Genomic DNA, 18,734 nt, shown 5'->3' on the forward strand with positions numbered 1-18,734 from the left:
AGATGCTGTCCAGCTGCTGACAGATCAGATGCTTCTGAGGACAGTGACTCTGCAGCGGAGGTCGGGGTGGATGTGGATTTAACAGATGGATGTTTTAGTAATGGAGCTGACATTTTGCGTCTGGTACACATTCAGGGTCAGAGAGCAAATAGTCCACTGGTTTTCTCACTCTTTGAACCTGGTTTTTGAACACCACTTGGTGCTGCAGCCAGTGAACCATTAATGTGTAGGAATGAGAGGAAAAACCAAGGCGAATGCCTGCGTCTGTGACCTTCAGCAACTTCCTTAATACTGATGACATTCTCAGTTAGGGAAAGAGTGAGAATAAGGTACTGCGGAGGCCCCATGTCTGGGTTTGCCTGGGGAGCCTGATGTCTGAAGAGCCAGATTTAAGGTGTTTCCTCACAGTCTTATTTGAACTGTTATTATTTAGCTTTGATACAATTTTGATGGAAATTATACAGGAATTTGTTTTGCTTTGTTTCGTTTGATTTGTTTTGATTTAACCACAAGATGGTGGCAAATCACCATCAGTACAGATGACACAGATTATGGCTTTATTACTGAATGATGTCTTATATCCTCTATTATCCTATAGGATGCCTTCTGTGATGTATGAAAACATCACAAAAAAAAAGAGTCTGAACCTTTATCCCAAAAACTTGAACAGCTGTTACACTTCATCAGATATTTAGTTTTCCCTTTTTCAGGATATGTACAAACTGGAGTCAATGGGCCTCATGCACAAAACACTCATACGAACAGATTCATTCTTAAAATGCACCTACAAGTGATTTAAGAAAATCTGGGGCATTCATCAGTTTTCTCAGAATTTTCTCTGAGGTACAAATAAAATTTGCAAGTGTTCCAGAGCTGTCGCACAAGTCATGAATAGTTCATCTCTGCCTTTCTTCAAAAGAGGAGAAACATATGTTTGACTTAGAATAATGTCTTAATATGAATAAATTTGGAGTCTAAATATGATACCAAATAAAATGTATAACTAAAACAAAATCAGTGTAAAATTAGTATTCTGTTCACAGTATTATTATCATCATGGCTGCCAAGTTACCATTTTTTATACAGTCTGTTAGTTTCAAGTTTAGGCAGTTAAGAGAGTTTGTTAAATCCAACTTGGAAGACCCATACGAGCAAACCTCACAGAGAAAAGTCAGTTTTAGGGTAAAAACACGTAAATGTTGTTGCATGAGGCCCAATGTGTGCTTATGAGCAGTGTTAGTGTTTCTATACACAGGAGGAGACTCTGCCTCTTACAGTGAACACAGAAACACTGAAGAACCAGACGACCCAAACCCAAACCCAGGATAAAGGCGCTCAGTGAATGTGGTGTTGAAGGTGTAGAGGTGGATCAGTGTGTCAGAGGAGACTCCGTAGAAGGACAGAGTGCCATCAGGATAGTCCACATACACTGCTACTCTGTTAGGGACAGAGGAGGAGAAGGTGGGGAGAGGGATTGATGCTTCTGTAGTATTGTGACAGAAATAGTAACCTTCATTCGAGCATTTCAGATTCCAGGACTGATCGTGTCTTACAAACCCACAGTCACCACAGTTTCTTTGTGTTTTGATTCCTGTGTGAGTCACTGACATAAGAACATCTCCTTCCCATTCGACCTCCCAGTAACAGCGACCAGTCAGACCATTTCTGCACCCCAGCTGAAGCCAGTCATCAAATCTGTCTGGACAATTAATATATGGGTTCTCCTCCGTCACTGCTGTCACCTTCCTGTTGTTGTCAGACAGTTTAAGCTCCCTGTGTGCTGTGTTTGTGTCCAGTGTGAGTTCACAGACATCTGATGGAGAAAACAGCACACAATGCAGCTGCAGTTTATCATCTAACACACCTGAATTGTTTTTGTTGATTTATTAACAGACTGATTGTTGTTGTTCTATATTATTCTTATGGTCATGAAATTCCATGTGCAAACTCAAATCAACAATGTGTTAGTCCAATACTGTCTTCCTTCTCTTCTTTCTGTTTCTCTCAGCTCCAAGCTCACTGGTTTCTACTGAAGACAGAAATCTTTAAAAACTCCTCACAGATGTGATTTCATTTTTTTTGAAAGGCTCTGTAATTTCTTAAAACAGCTGACTGCTGTAGTCTTTCACAAACAAACAGGAGGAAATAGTGCAACTGTTTGGGACTATTTTCAGTGGTGGATGATTCCACATTTGGTGCTTTAATTGGTATTTCTGGCAGCAGAACGGTATGAGTGGCATTGAATCAAAATAAACTACAATTTGTGTTAATGGTGATGAAGGAACATGTCATCATTTTGTGTTTCTTTCAAACTGAGAATGAATACAGACACACAAGCTTCTGATTTAAACAACTTTTAACATGTGCTGCCTTGTTTTCATGAACAAAGCCAGGCAGACACTGTATGGATTAAGCCAGAATTTCAAATTTTTAGAATTTTCGCCACCTAGTTAGTTTAGAATTGGGTCAAATTTCTGCCAGATCAGCTGGGGTTTGACGTGCAGTTGGAGGTCACGATGTCTGATTAATTACCTGAACGATCAACGATTATCAGATGATTCGTTGGATTTTTGGTCAGAAATTTTGGTTGGCTGTCTGCGGTTTGAGCAGTTTCACGGTCTGATCCAATAGTACATGTTGTGGTACTGCAGTACTTGTTTTAGTATTAACTGAGACTGCTGTGATGTAAAACTGACTCAGATCATACTGTCTGCAACAGTTCTGGTTGTGCAGAAAGGAAGATTAAAATGTGTAGTGTGATTTAACACAACATGCAAGATTAATGAAAACACAGCTTATAAGTGAACACACACTTACACTTCTTCAGACCAGGTTTCAGCCTCTGCTCTCCACAGTGGTCTACCCTAGAAGAAGAAAGTCAGAATTACCCTTTAGAGATTAATGATCTTCACTCAGATCCAAGGGCATAACTTTGGTTATGAAATGGAGTCCTCCCCCAGAAAAACAGTGATTTGAATCCCATACCCTGCATTTCTACATACATTAAGGGACTAATTCTAGACCAATACAAAATCCAGGAAACAATTAAGTTGGTCATCATGCTAAATTCTGCAAGAATAATACCTCAACAGGTCTAGAAAGAAAATATGATTATCCTGGGCCAAATTACTGAATAGCATTCTAATCAACCAACTCACAATTCCTTTCTTTCTTTTCATCCCTTCTCCAAAGACAGACAATAAATTTAACTGCTGCTGTTGGCGTTTCATTTTTATGAACTGCCACTTGCTCATTGAAGAGTAATTTTTTAAGTGTACATGTGCATGTCCACAGACGCCAAAATATACTATGGAACCATGTAAGCAGTCTATCTATGTCCGCTATTTATCCTTGGTAAATTTTGGGAGTATATCAGGGCCTTACAATCAACAATTCAATTCACATTCTCAGCCAGAATCTGACAGCTGGGCAAACAGTAGCATATTAAGCACAATTTTTGCAGTTAAACAAATAATAAAAAGATTTTTAAAGTGGGGTCCATTTTGAGAGGGGGGGGACATGTCCCCCTGTCCCAAGTGGAAATAACACCCCAGCCAGATCCAACATTAAGACGCAGTTCAAACACAAGCCTTTATTTTCAGCCCAGGGGTCTGCTGAGGTGCAAGAGAAGTACCAGGGGCCAGAAGGCTGAAGCAAAGACTCAGGTGTGGTAGGAGTTTTTGGGAGGCCATGACTTTTGGGTTTGTTTCCTCTGTGCAATAAAATGCTCATGTGATTTTCTACTGTCATATGACAGAAAAATAACAATCCTCTCCCATTCACATACATCTTTATCAAATCTAATATGTTCATTTCCCACAGTGGGAGGTGACTTTTGTGTACTAACAGTCCTCAGCTTTTCAGTGTGACAGAGAAAATGTGTGAGCTCTTTCTGTCTGCCCATACCCGAGACTGACCAGTCTCCAGCGTGGATCCTCCAGTCCAGCAGACAGCAGCTTCATTCCTGAGTCTCCTGGATGATTGTAGCTCAGATCTAGCTCTCTCAGATGAGAGGGGTTGAATCTCAGAGCTGAGGCCAGAGAAGCACAGCCTTCCTCTGTGACAAGACAGCCTGACAACCTGGAGACACAAACACAATTAAAGGGCACTTATTGTGCTTTTCCATATTTACACACACAATAATAATAAGTTTATTTAGTATAGCACCTTTCACAGAAATGAAATTCACAAAGTGCTTCACAGGAATAAGAGTTAAAAATAAGACCATAAAAACATACATAGAGTAAAAACATATGCCACAAGGTAAAATTAAAAAAAAAAAAAAAAAAAAAAAAAACACAGGCAGCAAGGTACCTCAAGTAGAAACACATGAACAAATGATCATTACACATAACACACCAATCAGACAACTCAAAAAGACACAAGTCAATTTAAAAAGATGGGTCTTCAATTGTTTTTTAAAAGCTTCTATAGAGACTGCTGACCGTATATGTACAGGAAGAGATTTCCATAATGTTGGAGCCACAAATGCAAAGGCACGATCACCTTTTAGTTTTCAGCCACAAGCGAGGGACAGCCAGTAGGTCCTGGTTGGATGACCTAAGTGACCTACTGGTGACGCAGGGATGGATAAGGTCCATGATGTACTGTCCATGCAGGGCTCTATATGTAATAGCAAGAACCTTTAAAATTAATCCTAAAACGGATGGGCAGCTAGTGCAAAGAACTTTAATTAGGAGAGATGTGAGTCATCCTGCTGAACCTGGTTAACAGCCTTGCAGCCGCATTTTGGACCATTTGTAGCCGGTTCACAGATGCTTTGCTGAGACAAGTAAAAAAGGAATTACAATAGTCCAAACAAGATGAAATGAACGCATGGACGATCAATTCTAGTTCTGGTTGTGACTTGAGTTTAGCAATATTTTGTAGATGGAAAAAACATGTACGGGTCAATGATTTAATATGCTGATCAAAATGCACAGCCTGGTCAAATATGACACCAAGATTTCTTAAGTTTGACCTAACAGCTGATGACAGGGACCCAATATCCTTAGCTACCTTGGGAGCTATACTGTCAGAGGCAATAATGAGAACCTCTTTCTTGTCAGTATTAGGCTGTAGGAAGTTGTTTGACATCCAGTCCTTAATAGCAGTCAGACAGTTGTGCAGCACAGACAGTTCATCAGGGTTATCAGGCTTAAAAGATACATAGAGCTGAATATCGTCAGCTTAACAATGATAGGAAACATCACTAAATTTGCTGATAACCTGACCTAGCGGGAGCATATATAAAGCAAAGAGAATGGGACCCAAAACGGAACCTTGCGGCACACCACAGGAAAGAGAGGCAGTTTCAGACATGTAAGGACCAAGAGACACAGAAAAACTCCTATCTGCAAGGTAGGAAGAGAACCAGTCCAGGGCACTGCCTGAGTCTTTCAGTCATTATTCTGTGAGATCCAGCAGCCCTAAAATGGAGCACTCACCCACATCTGATGACATCAATATGTCATTGGAAACTCTGAGAGGAGTAGTTTCGGTGGAATGCTTCTGACGGAAAACTGACTGGAACTTATCAAAAATGTTGTGTGCAGTCAAGACAGCAGTGAACTGTAGGCCTGTAGTTATGGGGACTGTATGGATCAAGGTTTGTTTTTTTCAGGAGGGGCTGAACAACTGCATGTTTGAAGACACAACCAGATTGCAGGGAGCTGTTTATAATAGAAACCAGGCATGGCCCAATACAGTCAAGTGCATTTTTGAGCACGGAAGAGGGTATAATGTCAACAGGGGAAGAGGAGGATCTCATACTACTCACCAGATCTGTAAGTTCTTGCATGGAAGTAGGAGAGAAGCTGTCCAAAAGCATGAGTGGAGAGGGGAAGAAATGAGGGGATAATACTAGCTCTGGCATCTCTAATTTTATCAACAAAGAAGGAAAGAAAATTGCTGCAGTCCTTATTTGACCAGACAGGCACATCCGGAGGTGCCGGAGTGACAATGTTGTTAATAGTATCAAACAGGACTTTCTGGTTGCGCCTACTGGTGGAGATAAGGTTGGAAAAATAAGAAGCCCTGGCATCTTTAATCAAGTTGTTTAGCTCGATTAAAAGATCTTTGAAGTGAAGACGGTGAAGATTGAGCTTAGTGGATTTCTACAGTCACTCTGCCCTCCGACATCTACGCTGGAAACAACGACTGGTGTCATTTAACCATGGAGATGAATTTATGGATGGAACAGGTCGCAATTTATAAGGAGCCACTTTTTGTCCAAGATCGTGGAGCAATGACAGTTAAAAGATTGGATTAGACAATCTGTGTCTGCTTGAGGAAACAACACTGCACTTGGGTTAAAAGCTGCAGAAAACTGTCCAGCAGTGAGGTGATTTAAGATGTGAGAGCATTTCAAACTTTTACTGGGCAGAGAATCTAGTTTAAAAGACAGGTTGAACAAAACACAACTATGGTCGGTAATAGGCAGCACCTCAGAACAGAGTCAATAGATAAACCATGTGTAAAAACAAGGTCCAGGGTATGCCCCCTAATGTGTGTAAGCCCAGACATATGTTGAATACAATTGAAAGACTCAGTGACGTTGAGGAAATCGGCAGCAAAACTGCAAGGGACATCATCCACATGAATATTAAAATCACCAACCATAAGAACCAACCTTATGGAGGATAAAAAAAATTGCTGAATTCAGATATAAAAGAACTGTTAAAACCAGGGGGTCAGTAAGTTAAAATACAATAAAACGGATTAGAAAGACCAACTTTGGTTAACTGCAGTTCAAAAGAGGTGAAGATTGCAGTCTTCACCGACCGACTCTGAAAGCATTTCTTCAGGACCACAGCAAGACCTCCACTCCGGCCCGTAGATCTTGGGTGCAGATAAAAGTGCAGTCAGGTGGGCACAGTTCAATAAAAGGCAGAAATGTGCGGAGTACAGCCCAAGTCTCAGACAGAAACAGATAGTCCAATCCTTTTGAGATGAAAAATTCGTTCAATAAAAAGGATTTATGGAGCGAGCGTTCAACAGTGCTAACCTGAGGGGCACAGAGTCATTGTTAGCAGCAGCCTGGGCTAAGGGGCACAGGCACCGGGGGTCTTATCCGCCACGCACAGAGGAGCGTGGACGGGATGCCCTGTCCCTGACAACTGGAATCAGTGAGCCAGGACCTGATGTGGGGAGATGGACAGGTGAAAGAGTTGCTGCTGGCAGATGATAGGGGGTGCTGGTGCAGGAGACGATGGGATGGGATGAGACAGGAGAGGAAGAGGGGGGTTTCGGAGTGGGTGTGTGCTGTGTACACAGTCATGCATGTGGAGCAGACTGGATCGCATGCTGAAAGTTTGCCGACAGCATTTGGGTACCCTGCCTGTTGGGATGAATCACATCTCCTTTAAAGAGCGATGCACGCTCCCAGAACAAGTTAAAATTGTCAATAAAAACCAAGTTTTGAGCGCTACATTCGGAGTGGAGCCAGGTGTTCAGGCTGAGAATGTGGCTAAAGTGCTGAGCTCCACGTCCGCGTCCGTGGTTTGATGAGTATGAAAATGATGTGAATCATATGCTATGGCCTTCACCGTCACCGGATCTCAACCCAATTGAACATCTATGGGAGATTTAGGACTGACATATTAGACAGCACTCTCCACCACCATCATCAAAACACCAAATGGGGGAATATCTTTTTGAAGAATGGTTTTCATCCCTCCAGAAGAGTTCCAGAGACATGTACAATCAATGCCAAGTCTGAAGAACACCAGGAAAATGCCCCCCACAGCATAACATCATTGTAGGGGTCAAGCATTCAGACCTGAACCAGTTTTACCTTTTTAATTTGTCACCCATCTGTATGTATAAATGCATTTTAATATTTTGAATTGTGGGACTTTCATAATAATCCCAGCATCAATCCTACAGATTTTTGGCATCTTCATTGACATTAACCTGAAAGTAAAGCAACAATAAAATTGTCTGTTTAAAAATGGTTGAATCTTGACCTGAGAGTCTCCAGTGCACAGTTTGGATTCTCCAGTCCAGCACAGAGAAGCTTCACTCCTGAATCCTGCAGGTCGTTGTTACTCAGAACCAGCTCTCTCAGACCAGAGGACTGGGAGCTGAGAACTGAGGACAAAGCTTCACAGCTTCTCCCTGACAGATTACAGCCACTCAGCCTGAAGGAGAGTTAGTGAGACAAAAAGTCACTAATGCTTGCAAAATTTAAAAAGTATTACACTTGGAGAATTGCCTGCCCATAGCCAATTAGTTAATTAATCTTTGTATGGTGTTTATAGGGTAAAATGACAAGAAATAGTCATTGACTCACAAAGGATCACAATGCTGGAATGACAGAATAAGAGATCATTCTGTGTCGCTATATTATTTTTTTTATAGATGAGTCCAACCCTACACATGTGATATAGTTAGTATCTGCAGTTGTCTATGTACTTACAGAGCTTTCTTGGAGGCTTTGACCACTGGCAGCAGCCTTAGAAGAGCCTCCTCTGAAGCAGAGTATTTCTTCAGGTCAAACACATCTAGATCTTTTTCTGATGACAGTAAGATAAAGACCAGAGCTGACCACTGAGCAGGAGACAGTTCATCTGTGGAGAGACTTCCTGATCTGAGGAACTGTTGGATCTCCTCCACTAGAGAACAATCATTCAATTCATTCAGACAGTGGAACAAATTGATGCTTTTCTCAACAGACAGGTTTTCACTTATCTTCTTCTTGATGTACTTGACTGTTTCCTGATTGGTCTCTGAGCAACCACCTCTTTTTATCAGCAGGTGTTGTAGTTTATCCTGATTGGTCTGCAGTGAAAGACCCAGGAGGAAGCGAAGGAACAAGTCCAGGTGTCCATCTGGACTCTGTAAGGCCTTGTCGATGTAAATCCTGTGCGTCTTCTTTGTAGAGTTTTTCCTTAAAAGCAGTCGCAGGTTTTGGACTGTCGGATGTGGAAAAGGCGCCACATTTTTGTTGCTGTTGATGAGTGACATTTTCACATGAAGAGCAGCAAGAAACTCCTGAACACTCAGATGGACAAAGCTGAACATCTTTTTGTCATCCTTTTTCCCACGCTCCTTTTTAAAGATCTGTGTGAACACTCCTGAGCACACTGAGGCCTCATTGAAATCAATGCCACTCTCTCTCAGGTCTTTCTCGTAGAAGATCAGGTTGCCCTTTTCCAGCTGCTTAAAAGCCAGTTTTGCTAATGACTTAATGTACTGAACACACTTTTCTGGGCCATATTTTTCTTTTGTCTGATGAATCTGAAACACCACAAATTCTGTGTACATCTCAGTCAGGGTCTTGGGCAGCTCTCTTCCCTCTCTGCTTTTCCACACATCCTCCAGAACTGTGGCAGTGATCCAGCAGAAGACTGGCATGTGGCACATGATGTGGAGACTTCGTGATGCCTTGATGTGAGAGATGATTTTGTCCCGTTTGACCTGCTGCTCATCTCTGAATCTATTCCTGAAGTACTCCTCCTTCTGTGGGTCAGTGAACCCTCTGACCTCTGTCATGCTGTCAACAAAGTTTCGAGGGATCTGATAGGCTGCTGCAGGTCTTGTTGTTATCCAGATGCGAGCTGATCGTAGTAGTTTACCTTTGATGAGTTTCCTCAGTAGTACTTCTACTCTAGTTGAACTTCTTATATCATTGGAGCGAATGTCGTTGCTATTAAGGTCCAGATCAAGGCGGCTCTCATCCAGTCCATCCAAAATAAACAGAAGTTTGAACTTACTCTTGTCATAGTTGATGTTTCCTGATGACTGTAGAGATGTAAAGATGTGATTTAGAGCATCCTCCTTGATGTCTATAGTTTCTGGGATGCATTCATGAATGAGCTCTGCCAAACTAAAGTTTTCTCCCTTCAGTGGATTCAGCTCACGGAAGGTGAAGGGGAACATGAGATGCACATCTTGATTGGTTTGTCCTTTAGCCCAGTCCATCACAAACTTATGTACAAGGAATGTTTTTCCAATTCCTGCAATTCCATTGGTCAGAACTGTTCTTATAGGGTGTTTGAACATGTCACTGGGTTGAAGAGCTTTATCTGTTTCTGCTGGCTTCCCTGCCATTTCAATCTGTCTCACCTCATGCTGTGTGTTGATGTGTACGTCACCACCAGCTGTGATATACAGCTCTGTGTAGATGTCAACCAGAGGCTGCTTATCCATCATCCACCCTTCTTGTGCACACATAAATCTGTCTCGGAGATTTGATTGAAGCATGTGTTGGTAATATGTGATGGGTTTTGCCTCTGGTACTGGAACCATCACATCTGTGTCAAACATAAATAGAAAAAACAAAGAATTAGGGGGCATTTAGACTGATTTAAACTGTGTGAAAAAATGCTGACTTCTCATTCATTTGAATGGGGGTAGTGCGTTGTGCAGTGAGTGTGCCATCGCAGAGGTCTCGGCAAAACACTGCAGCGGTTGTTCATAAGAAAAGTTAAACTGGCCTTAACTTTTGCCGCACTGTGATGTCATCCAGCACAGTGCTGTGTTAGCCAATCACATACATCCAAGCAGATATTCGTGGTGGACTTAATAACGTGAATGCCGTATTCAACTGTTTACCTTGCGATCATCACAACAAAAGATAAAACAGTTGCAGCTGTGATAACATTCCAGGGTAGTAAAATCCTGTCTGTGAGAATTAAAAACCACTGTTCAGTGTTTTGGTGCCTTTAACTGCATTAATCTGTGTCTCCAACTTGACCTCCTGGATTGTATTTCTTTGTTTCACTGATACATTAAACAACATGCCCACACCAACACAAAAGGATGTTTTCAGTCTGAACGCCACTCTGGTCTACTTACTTATTTGCCTTGCTAGCTTTAGTAAAAAATTTTCTCACCAAGTTTTTTCCCTTCAAAGAACGATGTTCTGTTAACAACACATCCATTCTTTTCCAAATAAGAAAAATAAAGCTTATGGTGTTAAAGATGATTTCAGCATTTAGTCAAGCAAAGGATTCACGCATATCAAAATAATTCTCCATTCATGTTCAGATATTTTGGTGTAAAGGCGCTTCCAGCTGTCTACCTTTTTCCAAAGACACACCTTAGAGCTTTATATAGTGCAGCAGGGTCTTTACATATTTGGACAGTACATGTTTTTTGTTGTGTTGGCTTTGCTCTGCAGCACTATTTGCAATAAATTCTTTAAAAAAACACATCAGATGAACCATGACCCAGTTGTAGCCCTTTACAACGTGAGTCTGGGAAACAAACATACACACTTTTGAAAGATCAAAGACTGAAATTGCTCTTATCAACTGTTAAGCTCTCATGATCATTCAACATTAATGTACTGTAGCTTTTAAAGGATTCACTATTAACGATTTTAAAAGAACATCATTCTAACTTGTTGTTTGCTTTAAATTCAGTTCAGTGTTCAAGGGTCTTTGGTTTGGTTTTGTTCACATCAGACACCTGTTTAATTCTCATACAGCCGTTCAGTGATCTTAATGTTTATATAAAGACGGGAGCTGAGGGACACGTGTCAGACTGCATCTTGCTGTCTAAAGAGGTGCAGGCACTTGCACAGATAGACCTCAAAGGGGGGGCTTGAGGACCTGCCCTCCTAGAGAGAAAGTTCCCCTTTTTAGGGGTGTTTTTTAAAAAAAAAAAATAAATAGATTCTTGTTATTCCTGCTACATCCAGCGTTAGAAAACAATGTACTCGGTATGTCATCTTGTTTCTGAGTGTAGCTGACAGAGAATCTATATTAGTGTGTGTTAGTGTTAATATTTTACTGCAAGGTAAAGTGACTGTAGGTGACAGAACGTGGAACTAATGTTCAGTGTGGGGAGGGGGACTATTATTGTCACACATCCCATGCAAAGTGACCATGGATACTGTCATGTAACATGTTTCTCCAAGTTGTTTAAGTCAGTCATGAAGTTGTGAGAAAGGTTTGCATCTTTATCCCCCACAAGCTACAAGATAACAACGATGTGATTCACTTAAGAAAAACGACATTTTTAATCTGAGTTTCTAGCATCAAATTGATGTTGTCATTGTGTTTGTGTTATTAATGTCAGACATTAAAGTAACTCCTAATGTAAGATTATATGTACAGTAAGCAGACATACAGAATTTCCTTTCTTTGTATTTTATGTGTTGTGTTTGCTCAACAGGTGAATCTGTGTATCAGGACAGTGAATGCAGCTACATTTACATGGATGTTGAATAATAACTGTTTACTAAATGTCATTATATATTTAGGCAAATAGTTAAGTTCAAGAACTTTTTTCAGTATTTTTGGAGGGAGGGAAGGGATGAAGGAATGTTTACCGTTCCAATCTTTTATAAACCGGTGTCTAATACACCTTATCTAAAGCTAACGTGTTGCTTTCTAGAATTGTGGCTTAAATGCATGATTTCTTCCTGGCCTCAGTATTATGATATGATATGATATGTGAATTATATTTAGCCGAGCTTCTGTAAGTGAGGATGTCAGTCAGAGGGCTATATAAGAGTTGGGCTGGTTAACATGTGAGGAGAATTTACTGAAATACACCACAATACATTTCTTTGCATGTGTCATTAATGAACTGTCATGTAGCAGTGTTTCAACCAACCTCAGTCATGGGTTTGTTTTAAATACAAACATTTTAATATTCCTTTTAAAAGTGTGACAAAAGTTCCAGGCATATATTTATTTAATTATTTGCAAAAATCGGCTTTTATTCTGAAGGAGCTGAGAGACATGGTGATCCAACACAAGGTGGAGCTGAGGAACAGCAAGAGAAAGATAGAGAAGCAGTGGTTTTATAGGCCCTCATCTATTCATATGGGATTAGATTCATCCATGTAACTATTACATCAGCTTTATGGTGGATATACTGCATATTTCCATTTTTAGTTTTGTAGTTTGACCAGAGAGTACCAGCCATGTCTGAGATGTCCTTAATCTGGCTCATTTACTTTCTGCTCAGTTGAATATTTGAACAAAAAAGTATCTTTTTTAAAAGACACAGTAACTTTAAATGTCTTCACAGTTTTGAGGGCCAGAATGAGCACCAGTGAAAAAGAGGTGGAGGAACTCAAGAGGGAGAACACAGGTAAGGTACAAAAATAAATGTGTGTATAGTTTTATTTGATATTAAGGTATGGTTCTTGATAAACCTTTGGGTGAAAACATATTTGAAGTTCCAGTTTGATACCACTGAGATGTCACTGGTCTGAATCATTTACTATCAGCTCAGTTAGATATTTGCCAACTTTGATGCCCAAAGTGACTGAGAGGCAACAGCCGACTGAACTTAAGGAAGAGGTAGTTCAACAGTGGAAAAAACCTCTATGGCTATATCAGTATATGAGAATGTCTTCACCCAAAAAAATGATTTGCATAGTGTGTTAAAAAAGTCATACAGTATATATGTGTATATGAAAGGGTGCACATTGTTGCTGTGTTTGCTTTGCTCTGCAAGATTTGAAATAAAAGAATATAGTGGGAATATAATAACAAAAAGAGGGACTTTGGCACTAAAAAGACTGTAACATTGAAAGATATCTACTTGATTTGACTCATTTGGACGCTGAAGCTTCATATTAGCTTCAGATAAACTTTCAAATACATTTTTGCACAGAAGGAGGACTGTGGATTTTGATGTTTTAATGGTCAGTATGAACAGGAACATTTTAATTCTCATACGGGTTCCTGACTGCTGTTTTAAGAGAGACTTGAAAGATTGTGAACCCGTCCTTTAATGTTATTTTGAAAGAAAGAACATCATTCTAACTTGTTGTTTGCTTTAAACTTCAGTGTTCAAGGATCTTTGGTGCTATTTTTATATTTGTTATCAGACACCTGTTTAATTCTCATACAGTAGCTCAGTGACCTGTTTTACGTTTATATAAAGACGGGAACTGAGCGAGACGTGTCAGACTGCGTCTTGCTGTCTAAAGAGGTGATATTTCACAATGAGGCGTGCTGCAGCTTTTCTGGCGTTGCTGCTCTGTCTGTACTGGACGAGGGCTCAGGGTGAGAGTGGAGGGCTGACAGAGAATGATATCACTCAGACAGCGGATCAGTCTGAGTATCAGGGCGTTAAAGCAACCATCTGTCAGACTAACGTCACCCCTGATATCTCGGCTGAGCTGAAGGAGCTGAGAGACATGGTGATCGCGCACAGCGTGGAGCTGAGGAAGCTGGAGCAAGAGAATACAGGTTCATTCACATCACGTGCTAAACAGATTCATGCAATGTTCACATATTCATTACTTTTAGGACTAATTTACTGCTTTTATTCCAGCCATACAGGCCAGACTGACAGCCAGTGAAATCAAGAATGCAGGTAGATATTAAATGTTATATAATTCATTCATGTTTGTGATGCTTTTCCTGTCAAGCTCAAGAGTTGAATGTATCCAAATCTTTAAGGTGTTTACTGAGATTAATATCTAAGATTCAAAATGAACCTTTTGATAAAAAAAACTTTAAATGTGTTCACAGTTTTGGAGGCCAGAATGAACGCCAGTGAAAATTTAGTCAAGGAGCTGCAGAGAGAGAACACAGGTAAGTTTAAAAACATCAAAGTGTGAAAATGAAACTGAGTTTATTATGTTAGCAATGAGAACATATAAAGGGTACGTTTCATTCATAATGTTTTGGTGGGAAAACTTAAAACATCATAGAGCACAGGTAAGCTACAAAAATCAATAAGAAGCAAAAATAGCATCGTATGATAGAAATATAAACATATTTAGAGAGAAAATGATCATAATAAAAGGTTCATAATGAACTTTTCAGTGAAAAATGTTACAGTTTTGGAGGCCACAATAAACAGCAGTGAAAATCTGGTTTTATTCATTAAATTTTCACATATTACAAATTTCAATGTCATTTTACACTTGACTGTTGATTGACTGTAAACCTTTCATAATAGTAACTAGAAATGTCTTCACAGTTTTGGAGGCCAGATTGACCATCACTGAAAATGTGGTGGAGGAGCTCAAGAGGGAGAACACCGGTAAAAAAAGAAGAGTAAAAATGACATTTTATATTAGAAAACATGTTGTTGATTAAAACTCTATTAGATGTGAAGTCGAAAAGTGATGAAAGAGGAGTAAAAAGATATATTTGGAGGAAACAGGTTTAACATATTGATAAAAATTTTACATGTGGATGTTGATTTAATTTATTTCCCCCCTAACGCAGATTTTTTTTAAATTCAGATTTGAAGGCCAGATTGAACACTGCTGAAAATGTGATGGCGGAGCTCAACAGGACGGACACCGGTAAGCTGCAAAACACACAGCTGACAGTTTATTAGATACATGTACAGGTATTTCAAGTTCCAGTTATGTAGTTTATCTCTTTTACAATAAAAATGATGAATGTGTTCACAGTGTTGGAGGCCAGAATGAGCTCCACTGAGCTCCAGGTGGAGGAGCTCAAGAGAGAGAATGCAGGTGAGCTGCTTATATCATTATTAAAAAGTCAAAATATCATGTTATGGTAGCAGTGAGAATGGCAACGGTAAATCGAGGGTCATCCTCTGTGCAGCAGGATGCATAGTGACATGAATACAGTTATCAATTGAGGCAGAAGTGACATTTTGCAGCTGTCACTGATGTGAGAGGAAAATATTCACCCTATGTCCGTCGTCCACATTCACGCAGAACGACCAAAGGTGGCGTTTTCTGTCGGCCTTACTGACGCAGGAAGAGTTGGACCCTTCGGTACTGAAATCACACTTAAGTTCAGTAAAATTTTCACCAACATCGGCCAGGCTTATAACCCAACTACAGGTACATATACCTCTTTCATCTACTCACACTGATTTTATTAAATTAAATTGTCTGTCTTGCCAGTTTTTTTTTTTGCATTTTTTCCTCTTTTGTATTTCTTGTCTTCCTAGTAGGCTAGTTCTGGGTTGGAAGCTCTTATAAAGCTCTTTCAGATAAAGTATGTTATACTGGGATATACATGATGACATTTTGGTGAAGGGACTTTCTCTTTTACATAGTTTGCACATGTATTATGTAGATATTTTTATTCTATTTGGCAGTCTTTTTTATTCTAATGGATTCTTCTGTGAACGTTTTGATAGTTCTCACTTGTATTTGGGTCGGTTTGTGTTTTCACTAAATTGACTCCTTGATTAGATTTCTAACACAGTCTAACATACACGGACTTGGCAACAAATTCCCAGAGTTAAACACACACCTATAAAGCCTGATAAAAGCAATTAAAAGGCTGAATTCCTCCTTTGTTGCAGGTGTCTTTACAGCCCCAGTCAGAGGAGCCTACTACTTCAGATTCAACGGTTGGGAAATGTATAATACAAATGTAGCAGGCATTGGACTGTATCACAATAACAGGAGATTGACCCTCACTCTTGATAAAGTTGTTAACAATGGTTATGCCACTGTGTCTAATGGATTTGTTCTTCAGCTGGAAAAGGGAGATGTGATCTATCTGGTTCTCCCCTCAGGTTGGGGTCTTTATGATGATGCCAATAATGAAAACACTTTTAGTGGTTTTCTACTTTTTGCTATGTGAGGTCTGTTGTAAAAACAACCACAGTTGATTGCATGAGGTTTCAACATTACACTATTAAAAATATGAAATCCAAATAAAAATCTATTTAAATCTGTTTGTGTGTGTGTGTATTTTTTTCTGGTTACAAGACACAGGGTGAAAAAGTTTTCTACTGACAATATCAAACAACCTCTCCACAGTTTAAAAAACAAGTTATACTCTAGTGTTTTCTTTTTGGAAAAATAATAATTATAATAATGATAATAAACTAAACCCATCCTGCAAAACTTGCCAGAGATGCATCCAAACCCAAACAGATCACACCCTCCGCTTATTTTCTTTCTTTTCTGCACATGCTGTCCCCTGTTACATGTCTGTGTCCTTTTATGTTTTGTAAGCCATTATCATCTCCTGTTGCCTTTGTATTTGTTAATATGTCCATATTATCTATATATGTATACACTTATCAGTGAATCAAAAAAAAACATACCAGTGTTAATGAATATGAAGAGGATGTCATATGTAATTGAGATAATTTCACAAAGCATTTTGAAGAAAAGTTGTAGCCCTTTACAACGTGAGTCTGGGAAACAAACATACACACTTTTCAAAGATCAAAGACTGAAATTGCTCTTATCAACTGTTAAGCTCTCATGATCATTCAACATTAATGTACTGTACTTTTTAAAGGATTCACTATTAATGATTTTAAAAGACCATCATTATAACTTGTTGTTTGCTTTAAATTCAGTTCAGTGTTCAAGGATCTTTGGTTTGGTTTTGTTATCAGACACCTGTTTAATTCTCATACAGCCGTTCAGTGACCTTAATGTTTATATAAAGACGGGAGCTGAGGGACACGTGTCAGACTGCATCTTGCTGTCTAAAGAGGTGCAGGCACTTGCACAGATAGACCTCAAAGGGGGGCTTGAGGACCTGCCCTCCTAGAGAGAAAGTTCCCCTTGTTAGGGGTGTTTTTTTTTTAAATAGATAAATACATTTTTGTTATTCCTGCTACATCCAGCGTTAGAAAACAATATACTCGGTATGTCATCTTGTTTCTGAGTGTAGCTGACAGAGAATCTATATTAGTGTGTGTTAGTGTTAATATTTTACTGCAAGGTAAAGTGACTGTAGGTGACAGAATGTGGAACTAATGTTCAGTGTGGGGAGGGGGACTATTATTGTCATCACACGTCCCATGCAAAGCGACCATGGATACTGTCATGTAACATGTTTCTCCAAGTTGTTTAAGTCAGTCATGAAGTTGTGAGAAAGGTTTGCATCTTTATCCCCCACAAGCTACAAGATAACAAAGATGTGATTCACTTAAGAAAAACAACGAAATTAATTAATTAATTAATTAATTTCCTCCCTTCTGTAACAAGCAGCCAGTGAAGTGTGTTCAATGTTAATTAAAGCTGCAAGCAGCGTTGAACGGGCCCTCGCGCCTCCGCGCACGTCAGGCTGCGGTGTAGTCGAAGGGCCCATATCACGGCCATGTAGATGTCTTCAGACCCGGGCTGTTTTCAGACAGACAGACAGACTGGAGCATGTACAATAAAGTTATAGCAACTTCCTCTGTCATGGCGAAACATCAAATCTCAACGGTGTGAGGATGAGAGTTTTCTGCAGGGTGAGACATGTCTGTCTTGCTCACACCTGTGGCATCAAAATTAAGCAAGTTTTTTGGTCCATTCACTTGAATTTCAATTAGTAAATTGAAAACTCTTGATGAGTTTGTTCGTAAAAAAAATTAATTTCCTAATTTTCATCAAGTCTAGTTTTAGAAAAGTAAAGACTTTTAACCCACATGACCTGGTCAAAGTTTGATTGACATGTGTACTGTCAGGTGTGTAGAGACAATAAGTAACTGCAGCTGGACACAGAAAAATACTCATATATTTGAATGGAGAGTGTGAGTGAACCCACACCTTTTTGAACATTTGCTGCTTCCACATAGTTTTAGATACAAACTTCATTTGAACTTTAAATGAGTCACGAGACTTTGACCTACAAATCTTGAATTTACATGTTTTTTCTATCTTTTATTGTTTTTGAGATATTAGAGTGTGAGTTTTAAAGTCTTTTCTTGCTCCTCCTGTGATTTTATAATGAGTGTGTATTGCAGATGTTTCACAGCACTGAGGGAGTGACATAACCAGGAGCAGTTGGAGAGGAGGATTTTAGAGAACGCTTCTTGTGAAATATCCTCATAAATCCCATGACTTTGGCCAAATCTAACATTAAAAATCACAT

General features: G+C 39.6%; 2 protein-coding genes across 2 annotated transcripts in view; one reads left to right on the forward strand and one right to left on the reverse strand.

The window, feature by feature from the left end:
* Window positions 1–1,066: 1,066 nt before the first annotated feature.
* The window catches only part of LOC122975184 (NLR family CARD domain-containing protein 3-like), a 32,009-nt gene continuing 14,341 nt past the window's right edge, over window positions 1,067–18,734 (reverse strand). The window contains exons 2-6 of the mRNA XM_044343464.1: window positions 8,420–10,256; window positions 7,968–8,141; window positions 3,907–4,080; window positions 2,818–2,864; window positions 1,067–1,813 (exon numbers count right to left, since the gene is read on the reverse strand). Coding sequence (XP_044199399.1) covers window positions 1,272–1,813; window positions 2,818–2,864; window positions 3,907–4,080; window positions 7,968–8,141; window positions 8,420–10,256 — 2,774 coding nt within the window. The 3' untranslated portion in view covers window positions 1,067–1,271. The remainder of the gene's footprint in view (window positions 1,814–2,817; window positions 2,865–3,906; window positions 4,081–7,967; window positions 8,142–8,419; window positions 10,257–18,734) is intronic.
* On the forward strand, window positions 13,891–16,532 carry LOC122975358 (heavy metal-binding protein HIP-like). Its single transcript, XM_044343786.1, has 8 exons — window positions 13,891–14,159; window positions 14,245–14,286; window positions 14,445–14,507; window positions 14,899–14,961; window positions 15,167–15,229; window positions 15,341–15,403; window positions 15,614–15,742; window positions 16,213–16,532. Exons 1-8 carry the CDS (start codon window positions 13,913–13,915, stop codon window positions 16,494–16,496), a joined length of 954 nt encoding a protein of 317 aa, XP_044199721.1. The 5' UTR covers window positions 13,891–13,912; the 3' UTR covers window positions 16,497–16,532.

The sequence above is a fragment of the Thunnus albacares genome, chromosome 3 (assembly GCF_914725855.1).
Source record: "Thunnus albacares chromosome 3, fThuAlb1.1, whole genome shotgun sequence".
NCBI lineage: Eukaryota > Metazoa > Chordata > Actinopteri > Scombriformes > Scombridae > Thunnus > Thunnus albacares.

Bases quoted from the DNA above. Each gene is read 5' to 3' on its own strand.
- LOC122975358 (XM_044343786.1), top strand. From the start codon at position 13,913: ATGAGGCGTGCTGCAGCTTTTCTGGCGTTGCTGCTCTGTCTGTACTGG. The intron at 14,160-14,244 runs GTTCATTCACAT...CTTTTATTCCAG, and splicing joins GCTGGAGCAAGAGAATACAG to CCATACAGGCCAGACTGACA. The intron at 14,962-15,166 runs GTAAAAAAAGAA...TTTTAAATTCAG, and splicing joins GCTCAAGAGGGAGAACACCG to ATTTGAAGGCCAGATTGAAC.